Source organism: Lactuca sativa, chromosome 2, assembly GCF_002870075.4.
Source record: "Lactuca sativa cultivar Salinas chromosome 2, Lsat_Salinas_v11, whole genome shotgun sequence".
Classification (NCBI taxonomy): Eukaryota; Viridiplantae; Streptophyta; class Magnoliopsida; order Asterales; family Asteraceae; genus Lactuca; species Lactuca sativa.
The window spans coordinates 199,561,762-199,582,486 of NC_056624.2; the positions used below are offsets into that span (position 1 = coordinate 199,561,762).

The 20,725-nt window shown below is 33.6% G+C and overlaps 3 protein-coding genes across 3 annotated transcripts; all 3 read right to left on the reverse strand.

Moving 5' to 3' along the window:
- Nucleotides 1-11,146: 11,146 nt before the first annotated feature.
- Nucleotides 11,147-11,947, reverse strand: LOC128132453 (uncharacterized). The gene has a single exon (XM_052769031.1). The coding sequence runs from the start codon at nt 11,945-11,947 to the stop codon at nt 11,147-11,149; it is 801 nt and encodes a 266-aa protein (XP_052624991.1).
- A 5,921-nt stretch (nt 11,948-17,868) lies between these two features.
- Nucleotides 17,869-18,506, reverse strand: LOC111915025 (uncharacterized). The gene is made up of 2 exons (XM_023910730.3): nt 18,273-18,506; nt 17,869-18,188 (listed from the first exon to the last, which is right to left on the reverse strand). Exons 1-2 carry the CDS (start codon nt 18,480-18,482, stop codon nt 17,907-17,909), a joined length of 492 nt encoding a protein of 163 aa, XP_023766498.2. The 5' UTR covers nt 18,483-18,506; the 3' UTR covers nt 17,869-17,906.
- Nucleotides 18,507-18,650: 144 nt separating this feature from the next.
- Nucleotides 18,651-20,381, reverse strand: LOC111915026 (copper transport protein CCH). Its single transcript, XM_023910731.3, has 3 exons — nt 20,227-20,381; nt 19,481-19,556; nt 18,651-19,201 (listed from the first exon to the last, which is right to left on the reverse strand). The coding sequence occupies exons 1-3, from the start codon at nt 20,233-20,235 to the stop codon at nt 18,843-18,845; spliced, it is 444 nt and encodes a 147-aa protein (XP_023766499.1). The 5' UTR covers nt 20,236-20,381; the 3' UTR covers nt 18,651-18,842.
- Between the last annotated feature and the right edge of the window lie 344 nt (nt 20,382-20,725).

Sequence of the window (20,725 nt, forward strand, 5' to 3'; positions counted from 1 at the left end):
GACCATATAAAGAATTTCAGAAGGAGATGATGAAGTTTAGCGACTTACTCCCATGGGTCATCACCAACAAGCAATATATCATTCTCATGATCAACATAAACAAGTTTCCCAATCAGTCCTTTTCTGTATCTTCTAATTGACCTTCAATACCAAACATGCATGTCAGATCATGTCTAAGCTCTTCATACACTTTATAACGTGTCACGTCAATAGTTCTTCCTCCAGACCCACGTTTCTGAACCTACGCACACCAAGTGTTTGATAAAAGTCCTCAATCACAAAATTTACATAAATCAACTTCAACAAAATATGTTTTTGATGCAAAAAGATGTAGTATTACTATTTAATATTTACCTTTGTGTATGTTTGGACACATTGATTTTGATGCAAAAAAGATCTAGTGTGATTAATAACCAAGACACCAAATATTAAAACCTGCTTGTGATTTTAAGAACAAAAATTAGCAGCGACCAGTCATCAGTGAGCAGATGAACAATCTGGAAGCCATGAAGCAGAGAACCCAATAGAAAAAACAAACAAGTACTATAATCATGAAACAAGTCAATTTGTTAAGTTTCTTTCTACGACATATCCAAAAACAAAACAGAAAAGATATCAATTCAAATAAGCTTACAATCCTTCTAGACTTCCAATTCTGGAAAAAGAATATAAGGTCGTCATTCTTGAAATCACATTTTTCAAATAAAAAGCCCTAATATTAGAGAGGATAAAGATGGAGTTGGGATAAATGGAAAACTAGTAAGAAATTATTTTATAGAAAAAAGAAAAACGATTAGTTAAACATCAAAAATAGGAAATAGTGATGAAAAAAAGTCAAACCTTCACACCGGAGATGAGAGAAAGCAAAACCAAAAATCAATTAGCTTTTGAACATCATTTAGGTATTCATCTACCGAGTCTGACCTATGTTTCAGTCGGTTGAGTCATCTTCTTCTTTGTAAGATCGAAAAATGTTAGATGAGATGGAGGTCGGATTAGAAGCGAATCTAAGGGATTGAACCCACCCATCACTGCCATTTTCCTTCCCCTAAACCACCGTCGCTCGTAAGAGGAGATCCCAAGGAGAGGAATCACCGGCGCTTTGTGAACCAACTGCAAACTTTCTCGTCTAAAGTAAGTTGTAAAACGACGTTGTGAGTGCGGTCGGGAGTAGGTAATTTGACGTTACAGAAGGGATATAACGATGTAGGTGCTGAAGGGTCACATGAAAATGGAGGTTGGGGTGACTCCGCCGAGACGATGATCGTTATCATCATCTTCGTCTGGCATTTGATCACGAAATCAAGAGCAATTATACTATGAAGACGAAGGCCCTAGGGCTTTTTCTTGCTAACCGGAAGAGGCGGGGGTTTAATTTTTTGGATCCAACAGGCGGGTGAAATCCGGCCTTAAAACGCGTGTTTCATTAAAAAAAATTATAAAGTGACACACTTAGATGACACCCATGTTATGAAAGGCGCCCTCCGCATTTCCTTTTTTTTTTCTTTTCTGACACTAATTTTAGGGCACGTACAAATGCGTGTCCTTTATCCTTCAAATTTTGCAAAACTAACATTATTTTTTAGGGCACGCTCAAATGCGTGTCCTCTATCAGCGCGTGTCATTGTTTGCGCGTCATTAAAGGGCTGTTTTCTAGTAGTGAATTCGTTACTTTTCAACATTTCAAACTTTGTATAAATTAGGGTTAATTTGCTTCTTAACCCATTAAGACCCAGTCCAAAGGGGGTTATTCTTTGGAAATAAATCCTTTACAAAGTGATAACCCATTAAGTCAAAATGCCAATAAAAATTCCAATCACACACTCCAAAGTTCATTGCTTTTGGGGGAGACAAAGTACAGTGCTGTGATAGTAAACCCACCAACTAGGGTTAGGGTTTTGCACCCCCTAACAACCCCAAACACCCCCTAAACTTTCAGCAAACATGGATACCAACCACTGCCACCATGGAAGTGGTGGTCGGTGGTGGTGGCCACCACCAAGGTGGTAGTGGTGATTTTTGAATAATGAGAAATAAGGAGGAGTTGGATTGATTTGGAACTTACTTTGCTAGGAGTTTCACCACCCAACGTCCTTACTCCCTTCCAAGACGATGACAACCTTCCCTCTCCTCCTTTTTCCACTTTCTATCAAGCAACCTCCTTCTTCTCTCGTTTCACCCTACTTTGTCCGCCAAGAAAAACACCACACATGCTTCACGTTTTGTCTTGTTTTTTTAATACTAGGAATCGACCTACTAAAAATAAAGGTTTCCACATAAAAAAGGTAGAGGGCCAACCAACACTCTCAAACTCTGGACAATATGGGCTTGTCCCATATTTTCCATTTTAGCCCCTCATAAAATACCATAATGATAATAAACACTCCTAAAACAATTTTCTTGCAATGTCGGTCTAAGTTTTTACTCAAACAAATCCCTTTTTCTTCAAAACAAAAATATTATGAAAATAAACAATAAATTTAATTAAATAAAGTTATATATTGAGAATCGGGTGTTACATGTTTAATGCTAGAACGAAGATTTCAATTCTATGACTCAATCTGAAATGATGGAAATGATCTTTAAGTGTTTGGATTAAGTAAAAAAAGGAAAACCTTGAAAAACTTCGAAAATGGAATTTTAGGTCTTCGATATGGTATCATGAAAGATCTTACAAACTATATAGGTGACCATTATATCAAGGATAAGAAAGATAAGATGGTATGGTCGATATTATAGACTGTACCATCTTATATTTCTTTTCCTTGATATAATGGTCACCCATATACTCTTTAAGGTCTTTCATGCGAACCATATCGAATGACCTAAAACTCTATTTTCGAAGTTTTTCATGGTTTTCCCTTTTTACATGATCCAAACATTTAAAGATCATTTCCATCATTTGTGATTGATTTTTAGGTATAGTGGAAAACAAATAGGTTTATATAGCCAACACTCCAAAAGATAGCTAAAGATATATTAGATATTCATGTTTCCACCATTGCCTTTGAATCAACTTGTTGCTTTAATGGAAAATTGGTAAGTCCTCATCGTAGTTGACTTCATGAGAAGACATTAAAGGATTTAATGAGTCTCAAAGTTAGTCGGTGAATGAAATTTGAGGTAATATACTATTTTATATTAATTATGCGAATCATTTTTTCATATTAATAATACTTTTGTTAAATTGTTTTTAACAATTGTTAAATTGTTTTTAACTTGTTCAGAAGAGATCGATACATATTGTCATTCTGTTGAATTTGATTATAATGTGGAAGATGTAAAATTACACTAATAAGAATATTACTTTTATATAGTTTGGTTGTTTTGTTTCAAGTTTAAGTTTGTTAAACACTTTAAAGGAAGACACTAAAGAAAGTGTGACAACAAGTTTGAATGATTTGGTTTGATTTTGAGTTTGTTTTAATTTTTAAATGCCATGTACTATTATGATGCATTTAGTTTTCGTATTTTGTACTTGGTGTCTGTTGCTTTTTGTTACAATATTAAGACTATCACTAATTTCAATGTAATTGAATAATGTTATGAACTTACTTGGTGTTGTAAGCCTATCTAAGGTTTTAATTTCTCATTGTTCCATTGTAGATTTTTCCAATCAAGTTCATATTTTAGGCATAAATTTTGGGTTTTGGGTCGGATTTTTGGGGCTCATAGGGTTTCAAGTTTAGGGTTGGGTTGGGGGAAAGTTTTAGCCACGATAAGATACCTGTCGGTATCGGGAAGAGGATGAGAAAAAAAATTATGTCTTGTTTGGGGATGTGATACCCTGCCTCGCCCTATTGTCATTCTTAGTTTATAAGGGGGGACAAAGTCATCGCAAAAATATGGGAACTCATCGGGTTTTGAGTTTAGGGTTAGGTTCAGGGAAAGTTTCAACTACGATAAAATACTCGTCGGTATCGAGACGAGGATCTTAACAAATTGTCATGTTTGGATTGGGGATGTGATACTCTGTCCGCCCCATTGCCATTCTTGGTTTATAAGGAGGGATGAAGTCATGGCAAAAAGATGGAGAGGTACCCTTGGTACCTCCTAGATACCACTCCCTCCTTAGTATGTTGGGAGGGTTGAGAGCCGTGGGTTGTTTTTGTGGTTTCACTCTCTCTCTCTCTCTCTCTCTCTCTCTCTCTCTCTCTTGTACCATGTGCTTTAAGACTTATATTGTAGTTGTTTTGTATTTTTTTTATTTAACGGATTTAGTAAGTTGAAAAAGATAGGGTTTTCATGTATTATGGGTTGGGAAAGATGGAATAGATATGAGAAAGAAAATATGATGTGGAGCTGATGTGACAGTAGGATAAATGAGTTGGAAGGAAACGAAGGAAAATATTAGACTACCCCATTTGGGGTGATTTGGGTGAGCGGCTCACTAATTTTAAATTAAAAAAAATTAAACTAATTTTTTTTGGTGACCTAGGCTTTAGTCACAACCATCATTTATTAGTTGAGTTAAATTAACTTTTGTAATTATATATACTTACTAATTCTAAAGATGCACTTGAACGGTTCTTAACTGTGATTGGTTGATTCTTTTATTTATTTTTTCTTTTTGCTGTGTTTTATCTATATCTTATACTGGACAGTCAGTACACGTGCAGTTAGTTGCCTCTGTCTCGACTGTCTACGTGGTTTTCTTTTAAGCCTTCCTCCGCCTCACCCACCCCAGATGTTCCAATAGGAATTGGATTGTTGTCAACCGATTCTTCTTGATCTCTTGCCTAATACTTTTCCCCACCGCCTCTCCTCATCGTCTACTTCAATGGATCTTTCTGTAATACAAATCAACCCCCACCGACCGACGATTACTCACGCCACCACTATTTTGCATCGTCTGCACAGCTGAAAATCGAGGGCTTTTTGCAGACCTATTTTGCCAATAAGACGTCGTCGGACCCCAGTCGCTTACCTCCGCTAGCTTACACCGTCAGACTGCCACTTCTATTTCCTCGACACCTCAACATTCCTGCTCCACCGTTTCCTTTATCTCTGCTTCTACAGATTCCCACCGCCTCTATTTCTTTGCCAAAGGATGCTAATCTCCCTTCTTTTGTTCTGATCCAGTCACGCTAAGTGAAGTGGCTAACCAGCGGTAGTCACAGTCGGATATGGATAATGTTTTCTTTCGTCTCCATCATCTACCTATCACTTCGCCATCGGAATAAAAAACATGATATACAGCCAACCCTGTTTCCGATTCTCCATCGGCTTCAGGCTAACGGACTCCTTCTTTCCTTTATTCACCGCTGGTCTGTGCGGTATGGGCGTTTCCTTTAAATTCTTCTATATTTTCGTGTTTTATATAGTTTTACTTTAAGTTTTTTCATTGTTTTTTCGCTTTACGTTGGGTGGTTTAGAAGTTTATCATAAATGGTGACATCACTTGTGGTGGAATTGAAAAAATTCTGATTTGCATACCAAGTGTCTGTTGATATGTCTCAATGAATTTCAGTAATATGTTACAATGTGGTCGAAAACCATCATGTTTTATCTTCGTTTCTCTCTAACTGAATTACTTTTTTCATGTGACCTTCTGTTTGTTTCTTCCAATTCAGTTTATTTTACTTTGCTCTGTGTAAACATTGATCTCAATAGTGGTGAAATTGACTTTGTTTGATCTTCTTGCTGCATTCAAAAGTATAATAATCTTGGCTGCTAAAACGAGTGCACACACTCTTTGGTTTTTTTCTGCAAACTGTCGGGGGATTTTAATCACACCATAGTAAAACCAGTTAAGAAAGTCAAAACCACCGTTAGCCATCATTGCGTCATATAATTAGCTGGTTACCCATGATTCTTATATAAACAATTATTAAAAACTGAATTGACATCGGAACAATCAATCCTTTCGAATGCCTTGCTTACATGATTTCAGTTTTCTTACCCTCTTTTTTTATTTTAACTCCTTTAACTTGTATATAAGTTTTAAAACAAACCCTTACACTTTTTTTTTTTTTCATTTCAAAATCTAATAACTTTCAAAATCATATAACTTGATTATTTATTTGAAATATATAAATAAAAATATATGTTGATAATCTTAGAATGTATACCATTGGCCGGCATTTATATTTTATATTTCTTAATTAGTACTATATACATTTTATTAACTTATTAAAATATAAAAATCGAAAATAATTATAAATTTAAGAAATTATCCAAGTAATAAAAAATCATTATTTTTAAATAATGTTGATTAAAAACGTTCAATATTTTATTTTTAGTGTTACTTTAAATGTAAATTCATTTCCAATAAAATCTATTTTTTTTACTAATTATTAATTATATATTTTAACATTTTAAATTTATAATTTTAATGAACGGTCAATTTATAACATTTTTATTAGAGTAAATTATTGAATCGTCTTTACCGTTTTGTCAAAATTGTACGTTTGGTCTTTAACTTTTTTTGCATTCAGATCTTTTCTATGGTTTGATTTTATTGCGTTTTCTGTCTCTTATATACATAGAGTTAGCGACCAAATGTGCAATTTTAACCAAATCATAGGGACGAAAAGCGTAACAAAATCAAACCAAATGGACGATCCGAGTGCAAAATAAAAATTAGGGATCAAACGTGTAATTTTAACCAAACCACATAAACAATTTTAGTAATTTACTATTTTAAAAATAATCAAGACATGTTAAATCAAATTTAGCAAGGAAGTTACTAAACTATATCGCATTTTCACCAACTTCGATTTGTGAACCTGCTGCTCACAAAATTACTCATGGGTGTCCCTCCTAAAGAATAAACTTTTTAGAATAACTCATCTCAATTTAAACCATGACCCACAAACTCAAGATCAACTAACTCAAGAGCTGCCAACTGAGTATCCTTATACACGTAGTATTCTACTTATACACCTGATTATATGCGGTCTAATATGTTTGATCTAAACTAGAAACTGTAGGCACAACACATATTATGAGATTTAATTTTTAACCAGGTACAATCGATTCATACATAGCTTATACTTTAACCTACAACAAGTAATGTATAATCCAAATCTACTTATGACTGAAATTCCAAATGAATTTGGAGATGCATAAACTTTTTTCGAAAAAAGTCTTAAACAAAAGGTTGTTGGGTTCTCATGAATATATGGGTTCTAAAATGATCCTAACCCTATATATATATATATATATATATATATATATATATATATATATATATATATATTGTAAATCTGATCCGGAAATCACAGATCTGAAATCGACTTGAGTTTGTACATGTAATAATTGATAGTTTATCGATGGTCAGAGATGGCGACGGTACACCGGAGAAGAGCTAACGACTATTCATGATCTTAAATATGGGGCCGACAGTGACAAGATCGCCATCGGCGGTGGTGGGGGTGGCGGCGGTGGTGAGGTCGCCGACGGCGGTGGTGACTGTGATAATATTCATCAAAGGTGGTTGAAGGAGACGAGAGAGTTTTTTTTTTGTTCTTTGGCTAATTATGAAATAATCTTATTTGATCCAAAGTTATTGAATAAGTTTTACAGACCATTATGTATTTTGTCTTTTTTTGATTTATATAAATATTATTTTATAATTTTAATTAAAACAATTGTGTTTTTTAAATTTGTTTTCAAATGTTCTCGATTAAACGTTCCTATATATATATATATATATATATATATATATATATATATATATATATATATATATATATATATATATATATATATATATATATATATATATATATATATATATATATATATATATATATATATAGGAAAGTGCCGTTCAAAAAAATGAAAAGTAAAAAAAAATACGTAAACTATAGGACTTTCTATTTTAAGTTAGATATAAAATCAAATTTAATATATAATTGTTTAATAGTTAATATAATATGTTGGCTGTCATTTCAATTTGGGTTTTAATGAAATGGTGGTTTTGACCATTTAATTAGGTGCCAATAGCAACACCCCAAACTGTCGTTTTCTTTATGGAACTGGTAACTATTTTCTATATTCTTCTTTTAGTAATTAATTTATAATTTAATTGATTTTAACTAACAATTAAGGAGTTTTTGTTAAGTCAAAAGAATATATGCATATTATTATTATTATTATTATTATTATTATTATTATCGGAAAACTTAAACTACAAACACAATGCTTATGTTCTCGACCTATTTAAAAAAAAAAAAATTTAGTGGCTTAACATTTTTGTTCATTTACTGCACGAACTGAAAAGAGAATTGATGTTTATCATGCTACAGTTGGTCCAATTGATTATAATAAGGTACCATTCTTAAGTCTATATATATGTTTTAATTATGATTTTTTCTGATTCCTTAGTTTTTATATATCATATCCATTACAGACAAGTAATATTCAATACTTAAAGTTGTATATAATATATTATGCTCATTCTAGCTGCCTATGTCACAGTTAAGGTACAATTTACTTCCTTTTCTTCTATTTTGTGTGATTTTTTTTTTTGTATTAATTATTTAATTATTCATAATTCTATAGGTAGTAATAACTCTTGGAGAATTACAGTCAATTGGAGACCTATATGACATCCATACAATAGTAACATTGTTTCTCATTGGAATTGCATCTGTTACCCCTACACTTATAACCAAAAAGAAAGAATCATTATAATTTGATGATAAAGTTTCAAACCAACCCCTCTCGAGCATCCAACTCTGTACAAAATTACAAATTTACCCTCCATTTGCACCTGGGGTTTTGTTGGGATTCAATGGTTGGTGCTTCAGATGTTGGAGAGGCACAAACAGATATAGAAGGGTAAAACGGTAAAAAGTTTAAGATGGAGCTTACTCCTTTATGTTAATAATCCTGGTAGAAAGAGAATCCTGTAAGAGATGGATTCTATTTTATGAAATGTGATCAAGGGTTCAAAGATTAAATTTTGATATATAATGAGTTAATTAATTATATTCGTAATGTTTAAGGTCTGTTATGATTGGGGCAAAGGTGCTGAAAATCATAAAAATTTTGTTATTAATGTTACAGGAGTCTGAGGTTAAAGGGAAACCTCGCATTGGAACAAGTGGAAGGAAGTGAATAATGTTGTTTTCTATTTCTAGATTGTAAATGTAAGGAGGTAAATCAATTTGTGCAGTTTTGCATCGATTCTTAGACGCATGTAGTAGACAATGAGGTTTGGCCTTTTTTTCTTTTCTAATATTTGTGGTCAATTGGTTTTTTGATTATGCTTTTGACTGTTTGTGATTTTTTAATTTGTGATTTCTCAAATTTCTTTTTTCTTGAATATGTGTTCTAAGCAAGCTATTGACAATTAACTGAGATAAAGAAGCAAGACTTAGAGTTTCAGACAAGAATATTGAAGAATGCAACTCTTCACAACGACTGAAAGCAAGGTATTCATTTCCATCTTTTTTTTTTTTTTTTTTTAATTTCTTTTTTAGTACTAGCAGTTCTTGAAATTGTTTTTTGATTATCAATGTTTGAATTTTTGTTTTCACAACAATCAAACATAATTCATGCATTGATTTGAGATTGATCTATCATAGTTACATTACTTTCTTTGATCAAACAAAGTTATCTTTTCAGACTGGATTCAGTAGTTTTCTAGACACGATTATGGATGAGCCAAAATTAGTGATGATTTTACCTTTTCGCAGGTAACTTATCTCCAATTTATCTAAATTAGCATTTAGCTTCATATCATTCTCTTTTTTTTTTTTTTTTTTTTTTTTTTTTTTTTTTTCATTTTCTACAACCACTTCTTCGTCTTTTAACTTCATATATAATATTTCCTTATTACGTCCTTTTTGGTTGTATGACAGTGCAGAAGCACTTAGAGAGAAGAAGAGATTGCCTGAAAAGGCAACGATAAATTCAACAGACGAGAAAGAAAAAGAGTTAAGTGTTTCTTTATTAAAAATACAGGTTGGATTCATTCCTAAAGCCTCCAAACATCTCTGAGATGTCAGTCATAACAAATTAATCCTTTATTTCATTATTTCCATTCATGTATCATAACATTTTGATTTGACCTTCTTTTTTTTGGACTTTTGACTTTGATGACTTATTAATGGAGGAAATAGATGTTGGGGAGGGTGATAGTTGTTGGATGGAAAGAAATGAAAATGTACTACCATGATTTGTTTAATTCGATACATCTGTACTTGTGTTTTTTCTTTAGCGTATCCAATCCCGCAAAGCGGGTTTCTTCCCTAGTTAAATCTAATCTTGTTAGTTTGTCTTTTCTTTTAAGTAAATAAATAAATAAATATTATAAAATTTGTGATTAATTTTTCTTTACAAAATGATATCAACATTGATATATTTTTTAATATGAAATTAGATTGGTTTGGATTGTTAATGAAAAAAAAGATTTGAGTTTAACTGAGTTATTGATGTGGAAGAGAAAGAAATTAGTTTTTAATAGAAAATTAGGTTTGATTGGGTTGTGAACAAAAAAGGAAAATGTCACAAACCTTATAACAGTTTGACAAAAACATATAATTTTTTTATTGAGAAAAATCCATTATAAAGAAGGAAACTTAAATAAAATGAAAAAAAAAAGACAAAAAAAAAAGTATAAACAAACAACTCACAAAATCACAAAAAGAGAAACCAAATAAAAAAACAAAATACAAAATAAAAAGCCCAATGATAAAAATTGAAAACAAAAACAAACCGTCCGAAAATCAATACTACAAAAATACAAGAAGCTGGAGAATAAAAAAGCACGTTTCCAAAGAGCTTTGGCGTCTGCCCATCTACCAGTCCAATAGAGCCCAGTCTACTTAAAAGTATGTAATTATAACCTAATTATTAAAAATAATATTAATTAACTAGTAACAAATATGACATGATAACCTAATTATTAAAAAATAAAGGAGTTATTATTCCTACCCGTTTTTCTCTCCGTTATTGTATTGTCCTATCCTCTCCATTATTACATTTTAGGTAAAAATATAATAATCTGACAGTGTTTTCCGTGTAAAAGTCTTTTTTTTTTCTCTTTCTCATTATTAGATAAATTAATAATTATTTTAATATTTATTTAATTTAATTTTTTTTAGAACCGACAAATAATATATTAGAAAAGAGGCCAAATAGCAAGAAACTATAGGCCAAAAGTCTAAAAGTACAAACTACAGACAAGAAATATTTACATACAATAGGAAGGACTAGAGCACCAATCAATCCAATTATAAGAACAATTAACTCTCCTATGTTTAATCCATGAAAACACCATGGATTGAATGTTCCCCGCCAGTTGGTTGGGTGATATCCGAATCTTATTAAAGACAAAATTGCATCTTGCTCTCCAGATTAGCCATGCAGTACCATAGCAAATGCTAATTAGGTTCCTCCTCTTTTTTAAGCATCTTCCCCATGTAGAGCAGAACCTCACCACGTCACTTATATTCCCAAATTGAGGATGAGGAATGCCAAACCACCTGAACATCTCCTCCCACACCTTTGCTGCCATCGGGCACTTGATCAAAGCATGATCAGTATCTTCTCTTTCCAGATCACAATAGTTGCACATAACTGAGTTGAAGTTGATTCCTCTCTTTTGGAGAGCACACGCAGTTGGGATACCATTTAAGACCGCCCTCCAAATGAAACACCGTACCTTAGTCGGAACCTCCGGAATCCAATCGATCTTCCCTCCTTCAATACTCGAGCCCACCGTATCTATCAGTTCCCTTACCACATTGACGTGGTAAACCCCATCCCCAGAGATGCTACATACCCACCTGTCTGGTTGGGAGTTTGGTAGAAATGATTCCACTTTGAGAGCCAACTCAGCAAATTCACATGCTTGAGAGCTAGAGGATGGACTCGATTTCCATTCCCATGTTATTCCCCCGGTGTTTATCCTGTCCCTTATTTTGCACTTTTTAGTTTTCTCTAGCTTGTACAATTCTGGGAACATTGATTTTAAATTTTCGCTGCCAGCCATTTATCTAACCAGAACAACGTGCAATCACCTTTACCCACTTGCTTTTTGATTACTTCATCAAAATTGATTCCAGCTTTTGAGAACTCGCTTTTTACCCCTGCTATATTGTTCCAAACACCCGGAATGGACTTTTTTGAGATACAGTCAGCAGCTTTATTCTTGAGATTATGGATACCCATAATAGACTCCCGAGCCAAAGTTTTTGCAATTATCTTGTATAAACAGCCAATAAGACTTATTGGTCTATAATCTCCAATAAATAGTCAAATATGATTTATAATTAAGATTAATATTTATTAGTTACGTGTTGGTGTTAATTTTATTAGGTGGAGAAAATAAGTGTAATAATAATAATAATAATAATAATAATAATAATAATAATAATAATAATAAAGACGTCAGAAAGCGGTGCCATAGAACCGATGGTTAGGGATAATGGAAGACGGGAGATGAAGTCATTTTTTGTTCCTGGACGGTGGGCTTTATAGCAGGGGATGGAACAAATAGGTATATATGCGATGTGAGAGATATTTGAATCAACATGCTAAATTTAAGGATATCTAAAAGGGTTCAAAATTTGAATAAATCCGGTATTTGAGGGAACAAAATCAAATTGTTGAGAAATATAAGGAGATTTGATGAGGAATATTTGAATTCAAAATGTGGTTAAAATTTAATATTATTTTATTAATGGTTACTTGTAGTATCAGCTTTATCATTTGGACATCTTAAAAAAATATTATTTTTATAATCAATCTATTTTTAGAAATAGTTAGATTTCTTTTATAAGATAGTATATATATATATATATATATATATATATATATATATATATATATATATATATATATATATATATATATATATTACGGAAATGAAGCTTATGAACAATAAAATTGCAATTTCTTTGTCAGTTCTTGCCCCTCACGTGCATTCATTGTATTTATGATTTGAATTTTATAATAATTTATTAACATTTTATTCGTTTATATTATAATGCACCATAAATACAAACTAATAAAACATTAAAAATATATTCAAACATCAAACATTTTTTTGTTTAAATATGTTTTTCAACAAAGATTCAAAGATTTTTTAACTATACAAAAAATAATAAAAATTTAAAGAATTTTTGATCATACAAATAAACAAACGTCATATATTTTTTTTAAAAATATAAGCCATATTTTTTTAAATTTGTCGTCCGAAACAAGAATACATTTTAAAAATAAAATTTTTGAATAAATACAAACAAACAAAACTTAAAGATATGTATTTGACCAAAACGTAAAGATTAAAAAATGAAACAAATGTGCCAAAAATATGAAACGGCAACATCCGTGGTCAAACATGACTATTCATAAACGTGAGATGATTTAAAATGTTATATTAATATTCAAACAAAATATTAAAAAAAATATATAAAAGAACAAAACATCAAATAAGTTTTTTTTATGTTAAACAATATCTTCAAACAAAATGTCAAACAAATATTTTTAAATCATAAATACCAAGGTAAATAAATAAATTAAGTAAAAAACTAGATTAATAAAAAAAAATAATAAGCTAATATGTATTAAAAGAAAATAAAAAAAAAACATAATAATTAATTAATCATTAGTTATTTAAGGAAAAAAATAAAATGTAATTATTAGGGGTATGGTTAAGTGGAAAAGGGGTAGGGATAATTAATGCCAAAAATAATCATTTAGGGGTAGTGATAAGTATAAAAGAGGTAGGAACAAACTTAGGGGTAGTGATAATAAGTATAAAAGTTCGTAGGAATAAATGATGTCAAATAGTTAATATAGTCTTTTAAAGGCTTATTTGAGGACTGACCTGAGTCCTGACCACTGTCTAGTCCAAAAAAACCTAGTTTTAATTTATTTTAGGGATAATGACTTGAGAGGGTAACATACTATTCCATTTTGTCACATTTGGTCACTAAACTTTTTTTCGTGCTTTAATAGCCATTTAACTTGTTCATTCGTGTAAAATTTCCCCCTATGACTGATTATAGCCGGTTTCAACGATTGCATGGGTCTGGTGTGGCTTTTTTTTTCCTAGGTAGCCAATGATATGGCATGTAGGCCCCGATTTTGCCTCCCATCCTCATTAAAGTTAAGAGTGAAGTCTCGTTTGGTCCTTAAATTCGATTAGGGCACCAAGTCTCATTAACCCCCGATTTTTTCTCCTTCAATCTTCAATCGGTCTCTGTAATGGCTTCATCTCAATGTCCCATTGATCGAAACTTCATTGTAGTGGATTTCCACTATAATGGAACGTTTGCACCCAACCCATTAGTATACTTTGATCCCGACAAACAATCAGTAGGAGATGTTGACTTCAGTGCATTTGAGTAGGAGGAGTTCATGTAATTCCTTCAAAAGCTCACCAGAACTAGAAGCAAAGAAATTTACTTCTGCCTTCCACAAGAGTCTTTAAGTCAGGGAATTCATACACTGGTGAATGACGGTGATTACAAAGAATTTTTGGATTTGGCTTATGAAAATGAGAGGAGAATGAATGTGTATGTGGACGACTATAATGAAACAATCTTCGAATGGATTGAGGAAGAGGAAAATGAAGATCAAGACTACAGCTGTGAAGAGGATGAAGACTCAGTATTTTCGGAGACTTATTTTGTTGACCATGAAGAAGATGATGTTGAATATCCATTCCCAGCCAACAAAACCAAGGGTGAAAGGTTCTTAAACAAACTTTGTCTAGACACATTAGATGAAGATGTTGAATATGTTAAACCTCGATACCCTGTACAGGATGATAGACAACCATGGAATCAGATGAAACCACTATTAGGTATGCGATTTTCTAATCCTGATGAGCTTAAAAACATGTTGAGCAACTATGCAGTTGCTAATGGATATGATCTTTGGTTTGAAAAAAATGACTCCCAAAGGTTGTTAGTTAAGTGTTGCAAAAAAAAAACAAGTCACCTAATTGTCCATTTAGACTTTGGGCCTCTTGGATGAGTAAAGAGAGGACTTTTCAGATAAAATCTTTAGTTAGTGAACATAATTGTAGCAGGGTGTTTAAGTTTGGGTCCATAGTAACTTATAAGTGGTTAGGAAAACAGTTTATGAGTGAAATTATAGAGAAGCCAAAAATGAGTGTTAGGAACATGAAAGCTAAAGTTTCAACAACATTCAATATAAATGTGAGTGAGGGGCAATGCAGAAATGCAAAGAAATTTGCATTACAAGAAATTGAAGGAAGTCTAATTGAACATTATGGGAGATTATGGTCATATGGTCATGAAATTCTGAGGACAAACCTTGGGTCTACTGTGAGGATGGATGTAGACATCATGCCAGATTCCACAACTTTGTTTTCTAAGTACTATGTCTGCTTTAAAGCTATAAGTGATGGTTGGAAGGAAAGGTGCAGTCCTGTGATTGGCCTTGATGGTTGCTTTCTAAAGGGTATTGTTAGGGGAGAAGTTTTGGCAGCTGTAGGGAGGGATGCAAACAACCAAATCTACCCTATAGCATGGGATGTAGTTGGAGTTGAGAACAAGGCCACATGGAAGTGGTTCATAGATCTCCTCATGGATGATATTGATGGTGGTCTTGGTGCAGGCATTACCCTTCTTTCTGATGGACACAAGGTGAGCATTGGTTCATATTTATACATATGTTTTTATGCATGTTTCACTAATTTTGTTGTTGTTATTTGTAGGGGTTGCTAGAAGCAGTAAAAGAAAGGTGTCCAGAAGCTGAACACAGACAATGTGCCAAGCACATTGTGGCTAATTTTGCTAAAAGGTTTACCGGTCAACATTTCAGGAAGCTTTTTTGGAGGGCTGTTAGAGCTAGTACTGAACAAAAGTTCAAACATGTAATGGAAAAGATCAAATATGTAGATACTCAAGCATATGAGTACCTTATACACAGAGATCCTACTACCTGGTCTAAGGCATTTTTTAAAGAGGGCAGAGATTGTGATGTAGTTGAGAATGGGGTGAGTGAGAGTTTCAATTCTGCTATCAGGCATGCTAGAAGGAAACCAATCATCACTATGCTAGAGGAGATTAGGATATTTGTGATGGAGAGGATATACAGTCAAAGAGTAGAAGGAATTGAATGGGATTTGAATATCTGTCCAAGTATTAGGAAGCGTATACAAGATTTGAAGGTTAAACAGAGGTAACATGTAGTTTTACAATTCATCTATCCAAGTATTAGTTTGTGTTATTAGTTATTAATTTGTAGTCATTATTGCCTTATACAGATTGTAGGGGGTTACTCCTTGTGGTTATCAAAAGTATGAAGTTAGGTTCAATGATGCAGCATATGGAGTGGATCTAATTGCAAAGACTTGTGCATGCAGAATATGGCAACTTACAGGGATACCATGCTTACATGGAGTAGCTGCAATCTCTTCCCTGAATCAAGATGCAGAAACATGTGTCCCAATCATACAGTAAAGAGGCTTATCTAAAATGCTATAATTATAGCATTAACCCTCTCAATGGTAGTGATATGTGGGAAGAAGTTCCTTATCGAAAGCCTTTGCCTCCCAAAAGAAGAAGATTACCTGGTAGGCTATCAGTGAAAAGGAAGAGGGATGCAGTAGAAAGGGAGTTGAGTGGACCAGTTAGCCATTCTGTGACAAGAAGGGGATCCCTGATAAAGTGTAGTATTTGCAAGGAACCAGGTCATAACAAGAAAAAGTGTCCATCTAAGCAGCAAACAAATACATCAGGTAAATGTCCCAATTATCTGAACATAATACATCATTTTGATATGTAATCTTGAGACTTCAATTTTTTTGCAGCACCAAGTTCATCCAAGGGTAGTGGAGCAGGACCAAGTCAACCACCAAGTTCATCATGGAGTAGTGGAGCAAGACCAAGTCAACCACCAGCAGCAGCCCAACCACCTCCACCACCACCACCACCAGCAGCCCAACCACCTCCACCACCACCACCACTACCAGCTGCAAGGCCTGTCCCAAGAAGGGTCCCAATTGGTAGAACTGGACGGAGGAAATATTCTGAAAGGATTGTCAAAATGGCATTGAGGAGGAACATACCTGGGGTTGGGAGCAGTGTAGAGAACCCTACAGTCCTTAATTAAGTAGGTGTGTAGGTAGTGGGTGGGCACATCTTTTGTTATCAAGTTGTGATCTAAAGACAATACTATGTGTTATTTATGCTTTTCTTTTGGGTTTGTGGGCACATGGTGGCCCTTCTTTTGTGGTCCCTAGAAGGAATCTTTTGTCCTATCTTTTGTGTATGCAGACAACTATTCACCCTTTATTTAATTTAGAATATTGATGGAGTATTTGCAATGAATTCAACCACCGTATTCAATTAGTTTCTTATTATTTCTATACATTGTTGTCTCAATGATTCCATTACAGTCAAAGAATGGAATCCTATATTGTTAGATAATATGACAGTTAATCAGTTTTGACTACCAAGGGTAGTTTCGTCAATTCCTATTTTCTAGTCTGTTACAAGTTATTTAAACATCTTGATGTGTAATGTTATTAATTGAAATATGACAGTTAATCAGTTTTGACTACCAACGGTAGTTTCGTCAATTCCTATTTTCTAATCTGTTACAAGTTATTTAAACATCTTGATGTGTAATGTTATTAATTGAAGGAAGTCTAATTGAGCATTATGAAAGATTATGGTCATATTAGCTAAGATGTTGACTGGAATTAGCTAAGCTTTTGACTGGAGTTAGAAAGAAGTCTTTGATGTGTAATGCTATTAATTGTACATATATGCCTTCATTCCAGTCAACATTACTACTTTGTGATTCCATTCCAGTCAAAATTACTACTTTGTGATTCCATTCCAGTCAAAATTACTACTTTGTGATTCCATTCTAGTCAAAATTACTACTTTATGATTCCATTCCAGTCAAAATTACTACTTTGTGATTCCATTCCAGTCAAAATTACTTCATTCCATTCCAACAAGAAGTTAAGATAATACATTCATTCCATTCAAACAACATCTTTCAATACATGATTTCATCATATACACGATGATCAAAAAAAGAAATCCTATGGTAAACTTATATATTTTTTCCTTCATTGCAATGGCATCAGAGTACTTTTCCTTCTTCATTTGTTCCATGTCTTCCTTCACCTTCTCTACTTCGGTCTTTAATGCTACTAATTCAACTTTCTTTCCCTCCACCACTTCCATTAGAGGCATTTCTACAGGTTCTACATCCAACCATTTCCAATATTTGCATTTACCCTTCAACACGAAAAACTCATAATGAGATTTCAAATTAGGAAAAAAGAATCAGAAAAGGGAGAAGATTCAAGTGAAATAGTTTACCTCATTGCACACCATGAAATGCCTCCCTGGATTCTTTGGTGTTTTTGATGTTAGAATACGTGTAGGGAACCCACAATCATAAGTTTTTGTATCGTGCGCAGTTGATTTCTTGCTTGATCGATTGAGGGATGATGAGAAGCTGCAGGAGAAAGCCATCGGCGGTATTAGGGCACAATCAAGGAACCGCATACACCTCTCTTTTAATAACATTAGCCCTACATGCCACGTAGGATCATACTGACACGTAGGATCGACCAGTCCATTGAAACCGGCAAAAAGCAGTCGTAGGGATGAAATTTACACGAATGAACAAGTTAAATGGCTATTAGAGCACGAAAAAAAGTTTAGTGACCAAATGTGACAAAATGGAATAGTATGTTACCCTCTCAAGTCATTATCCTTTTATTTTATCGATATTATCACATGCCATCATGTTCTTTATTTATTGTAATGCCAAGATTTATTCCAATGGCTAAATTTTACAATAACAAGCTTCAAACTTACACAAACAACCCACACAACTACGAACATATTAAAACCAACAACACCCCCAAACACTTATAAAAAAGATCAAACAACAACAGGTTCAACCGGCTTTTCAACCGGTTCCACCGGTTTCTCCACCTCAGCAGATGGTGCAATAACAGGCTCCACCGGTTTTGCAGCTTCACTAACTGGTTTTCCGGCGACACAAGATGGTGTTGCCGCCACAGGGACAGGGTCCACCGTTTCTCCGGCTTCACTAGATGGTGCAGCAACAACAGCCTCCTCTGATTTCTTCCCTCCACAACATGACGACGCTTCTTCTGTTGGCCAAAACTCCGTCTTCTTCCCTGTCTTGGAAACTGTTTGAAAAACTAGATCTGGCTCCACGTTTCCTTTCACTGTAACCTTTTTGTGCTCCAGATCAATGTCAAAAGTTTCCACCCCTAATTAAACGAACATTTTCATATATTTATAATTGCTTCTGAAATCGGAAAATAGATTCTGATAAAGAAAGCTAAAACTTTGTGCTTCACACAACTCAGAATTCCTGTGTTCCAAGAGATAAAAAGGATCTGATCCTCAGTAAATGGAATCGGATTCATATGTCAATGTCAACCCATTTTTTCGATCAAAAGATATTCCGACTTCTCAAAAAGCAATACCCACTAACTTTCTACAGGTAAAGAGCATTCATGCATGAATTAAAAAGATGAACTACAAACCTTCCATGTTGGTGAGAACCCTCTTCACGGCACCAGCACAGCCTCCACATGACATGGCAACCTTGAGAACGACGGTCTAAATTTCCATCCATTTAGATTTATAAGTTTGGTGTCATGGAATTAAGTAGTCATAAATCAAGATATAAAGTACAAACAATATAATATAAAACAAGCTACGAGAAGAGAATTTGTCAACTAGCTAGATGAAGTAATTAACTTCTTCCGAACAGTTACAAAGTATAACTTGTTTTGTAAAATTTGAACCCAGATATATAGAATGTCGTAAAAAATATAGGTTGGACGGTTTTTCATGGTGAAAATGAACAAATTCAAACTATAACTTTTACTTGTTAATTACTCGAGTACATCAAAATTAACATGTACGTCAAGAAATTGAAATTAACTTTTGTGTGGAGACTCGTCACTAACATGGTAGCATAGTGTGTGTGTGTGTGTTTGATCGTTTCAAAGAAATCTACCACGTGATCGTACTTGACCATTATTAGCAAGATTAGTTGTAGCTGATGAGCGATGACAATGAAATTATCAATCCATTCTTCAACATACATAAATTCAACCAGTCTAAACTCAAAATAAGAAAAAGGTTTATCGAAAATAAAACAGAAAGGCGTTTCGAGAGCAGTTTCAAGATATCAAAGTTCAAACTTGTTTTTCAAATCAACAACTTCAGACGAGCTTGCTGTTCATGCAGAATAAAACGAGGGGAAATAGAGAGAATTAAGTACCTGAGACATGGTTGATTCGTGGAATGAAATGGAAGAGTGTTTAAAAAATTTGGGGGAGAGTAATCGATTAAAATAGGGAGAAAGAAGGATTCGATTTTACGTTTCAATTTGGAGTCTGAATCAGCGTTCGTGTTGGCTAGCATCAGATCCCACAATTCCCACGGAGTTGATATTGTTATAAAGATAATTGCGGGGAGTTACATGAATAGCCCCTCAACTATGTCAAGAAGTTCAGTTCTAGGCTAATTTAAGCAAGGTTCTAAGTGGCATGATTAGGGGTGTAAGTGAGTCGAGCTATTCGTAAGCTACTCGGGATCGACTCGTTAAAAGCTCAACTCGAGATCGAATTAAACGAGCCTGAGTCGAGCTCGAGCCTAAATATGAGGCTCGCTTATTAAACGTCCTCGAGCCGAGCTTCAATTAATGGGCTCGCGAGCCTAAACAAGCTTAAACGAGCATATATATATATATATATATATATATATATATATATATACAC

Excerpts from the sequence above, each read along its gene's own strand:
- LOC128132453 (XM_052769031.1), bottom strand. The coding sequence starts at position 11,947 with ATGGCTGGCAGCGAAAATTTAAAATCAATGTTCCCAGAATTGTACAAG.
- LOC111915025 (XM_023910730.3), bottom strand. The coding sequence starts at position 18,482 with ATGTTATTAAAAGAGAGGTGTATGCGGTTCCTTGATTGTGCCCTAATA. Across the intron at positions 18,189-18,272 it reads ATTTCATGGTGTGCAATGAG|GGTAAATGCAAATATTGGAA; the intron begins GTAAACTATTTC and ends TTCGTGTTGAAG.
- LOC111915026 (XM_023910731.3), bottom strand. Across the intron at positions 19,202-19,480 it reads GGTTCTCACCAACATGGAAG|GGGTGGAAACTTTTGACATT; the intron begins GTTTGTAGTTCA and ends TCGTTTAATTAG.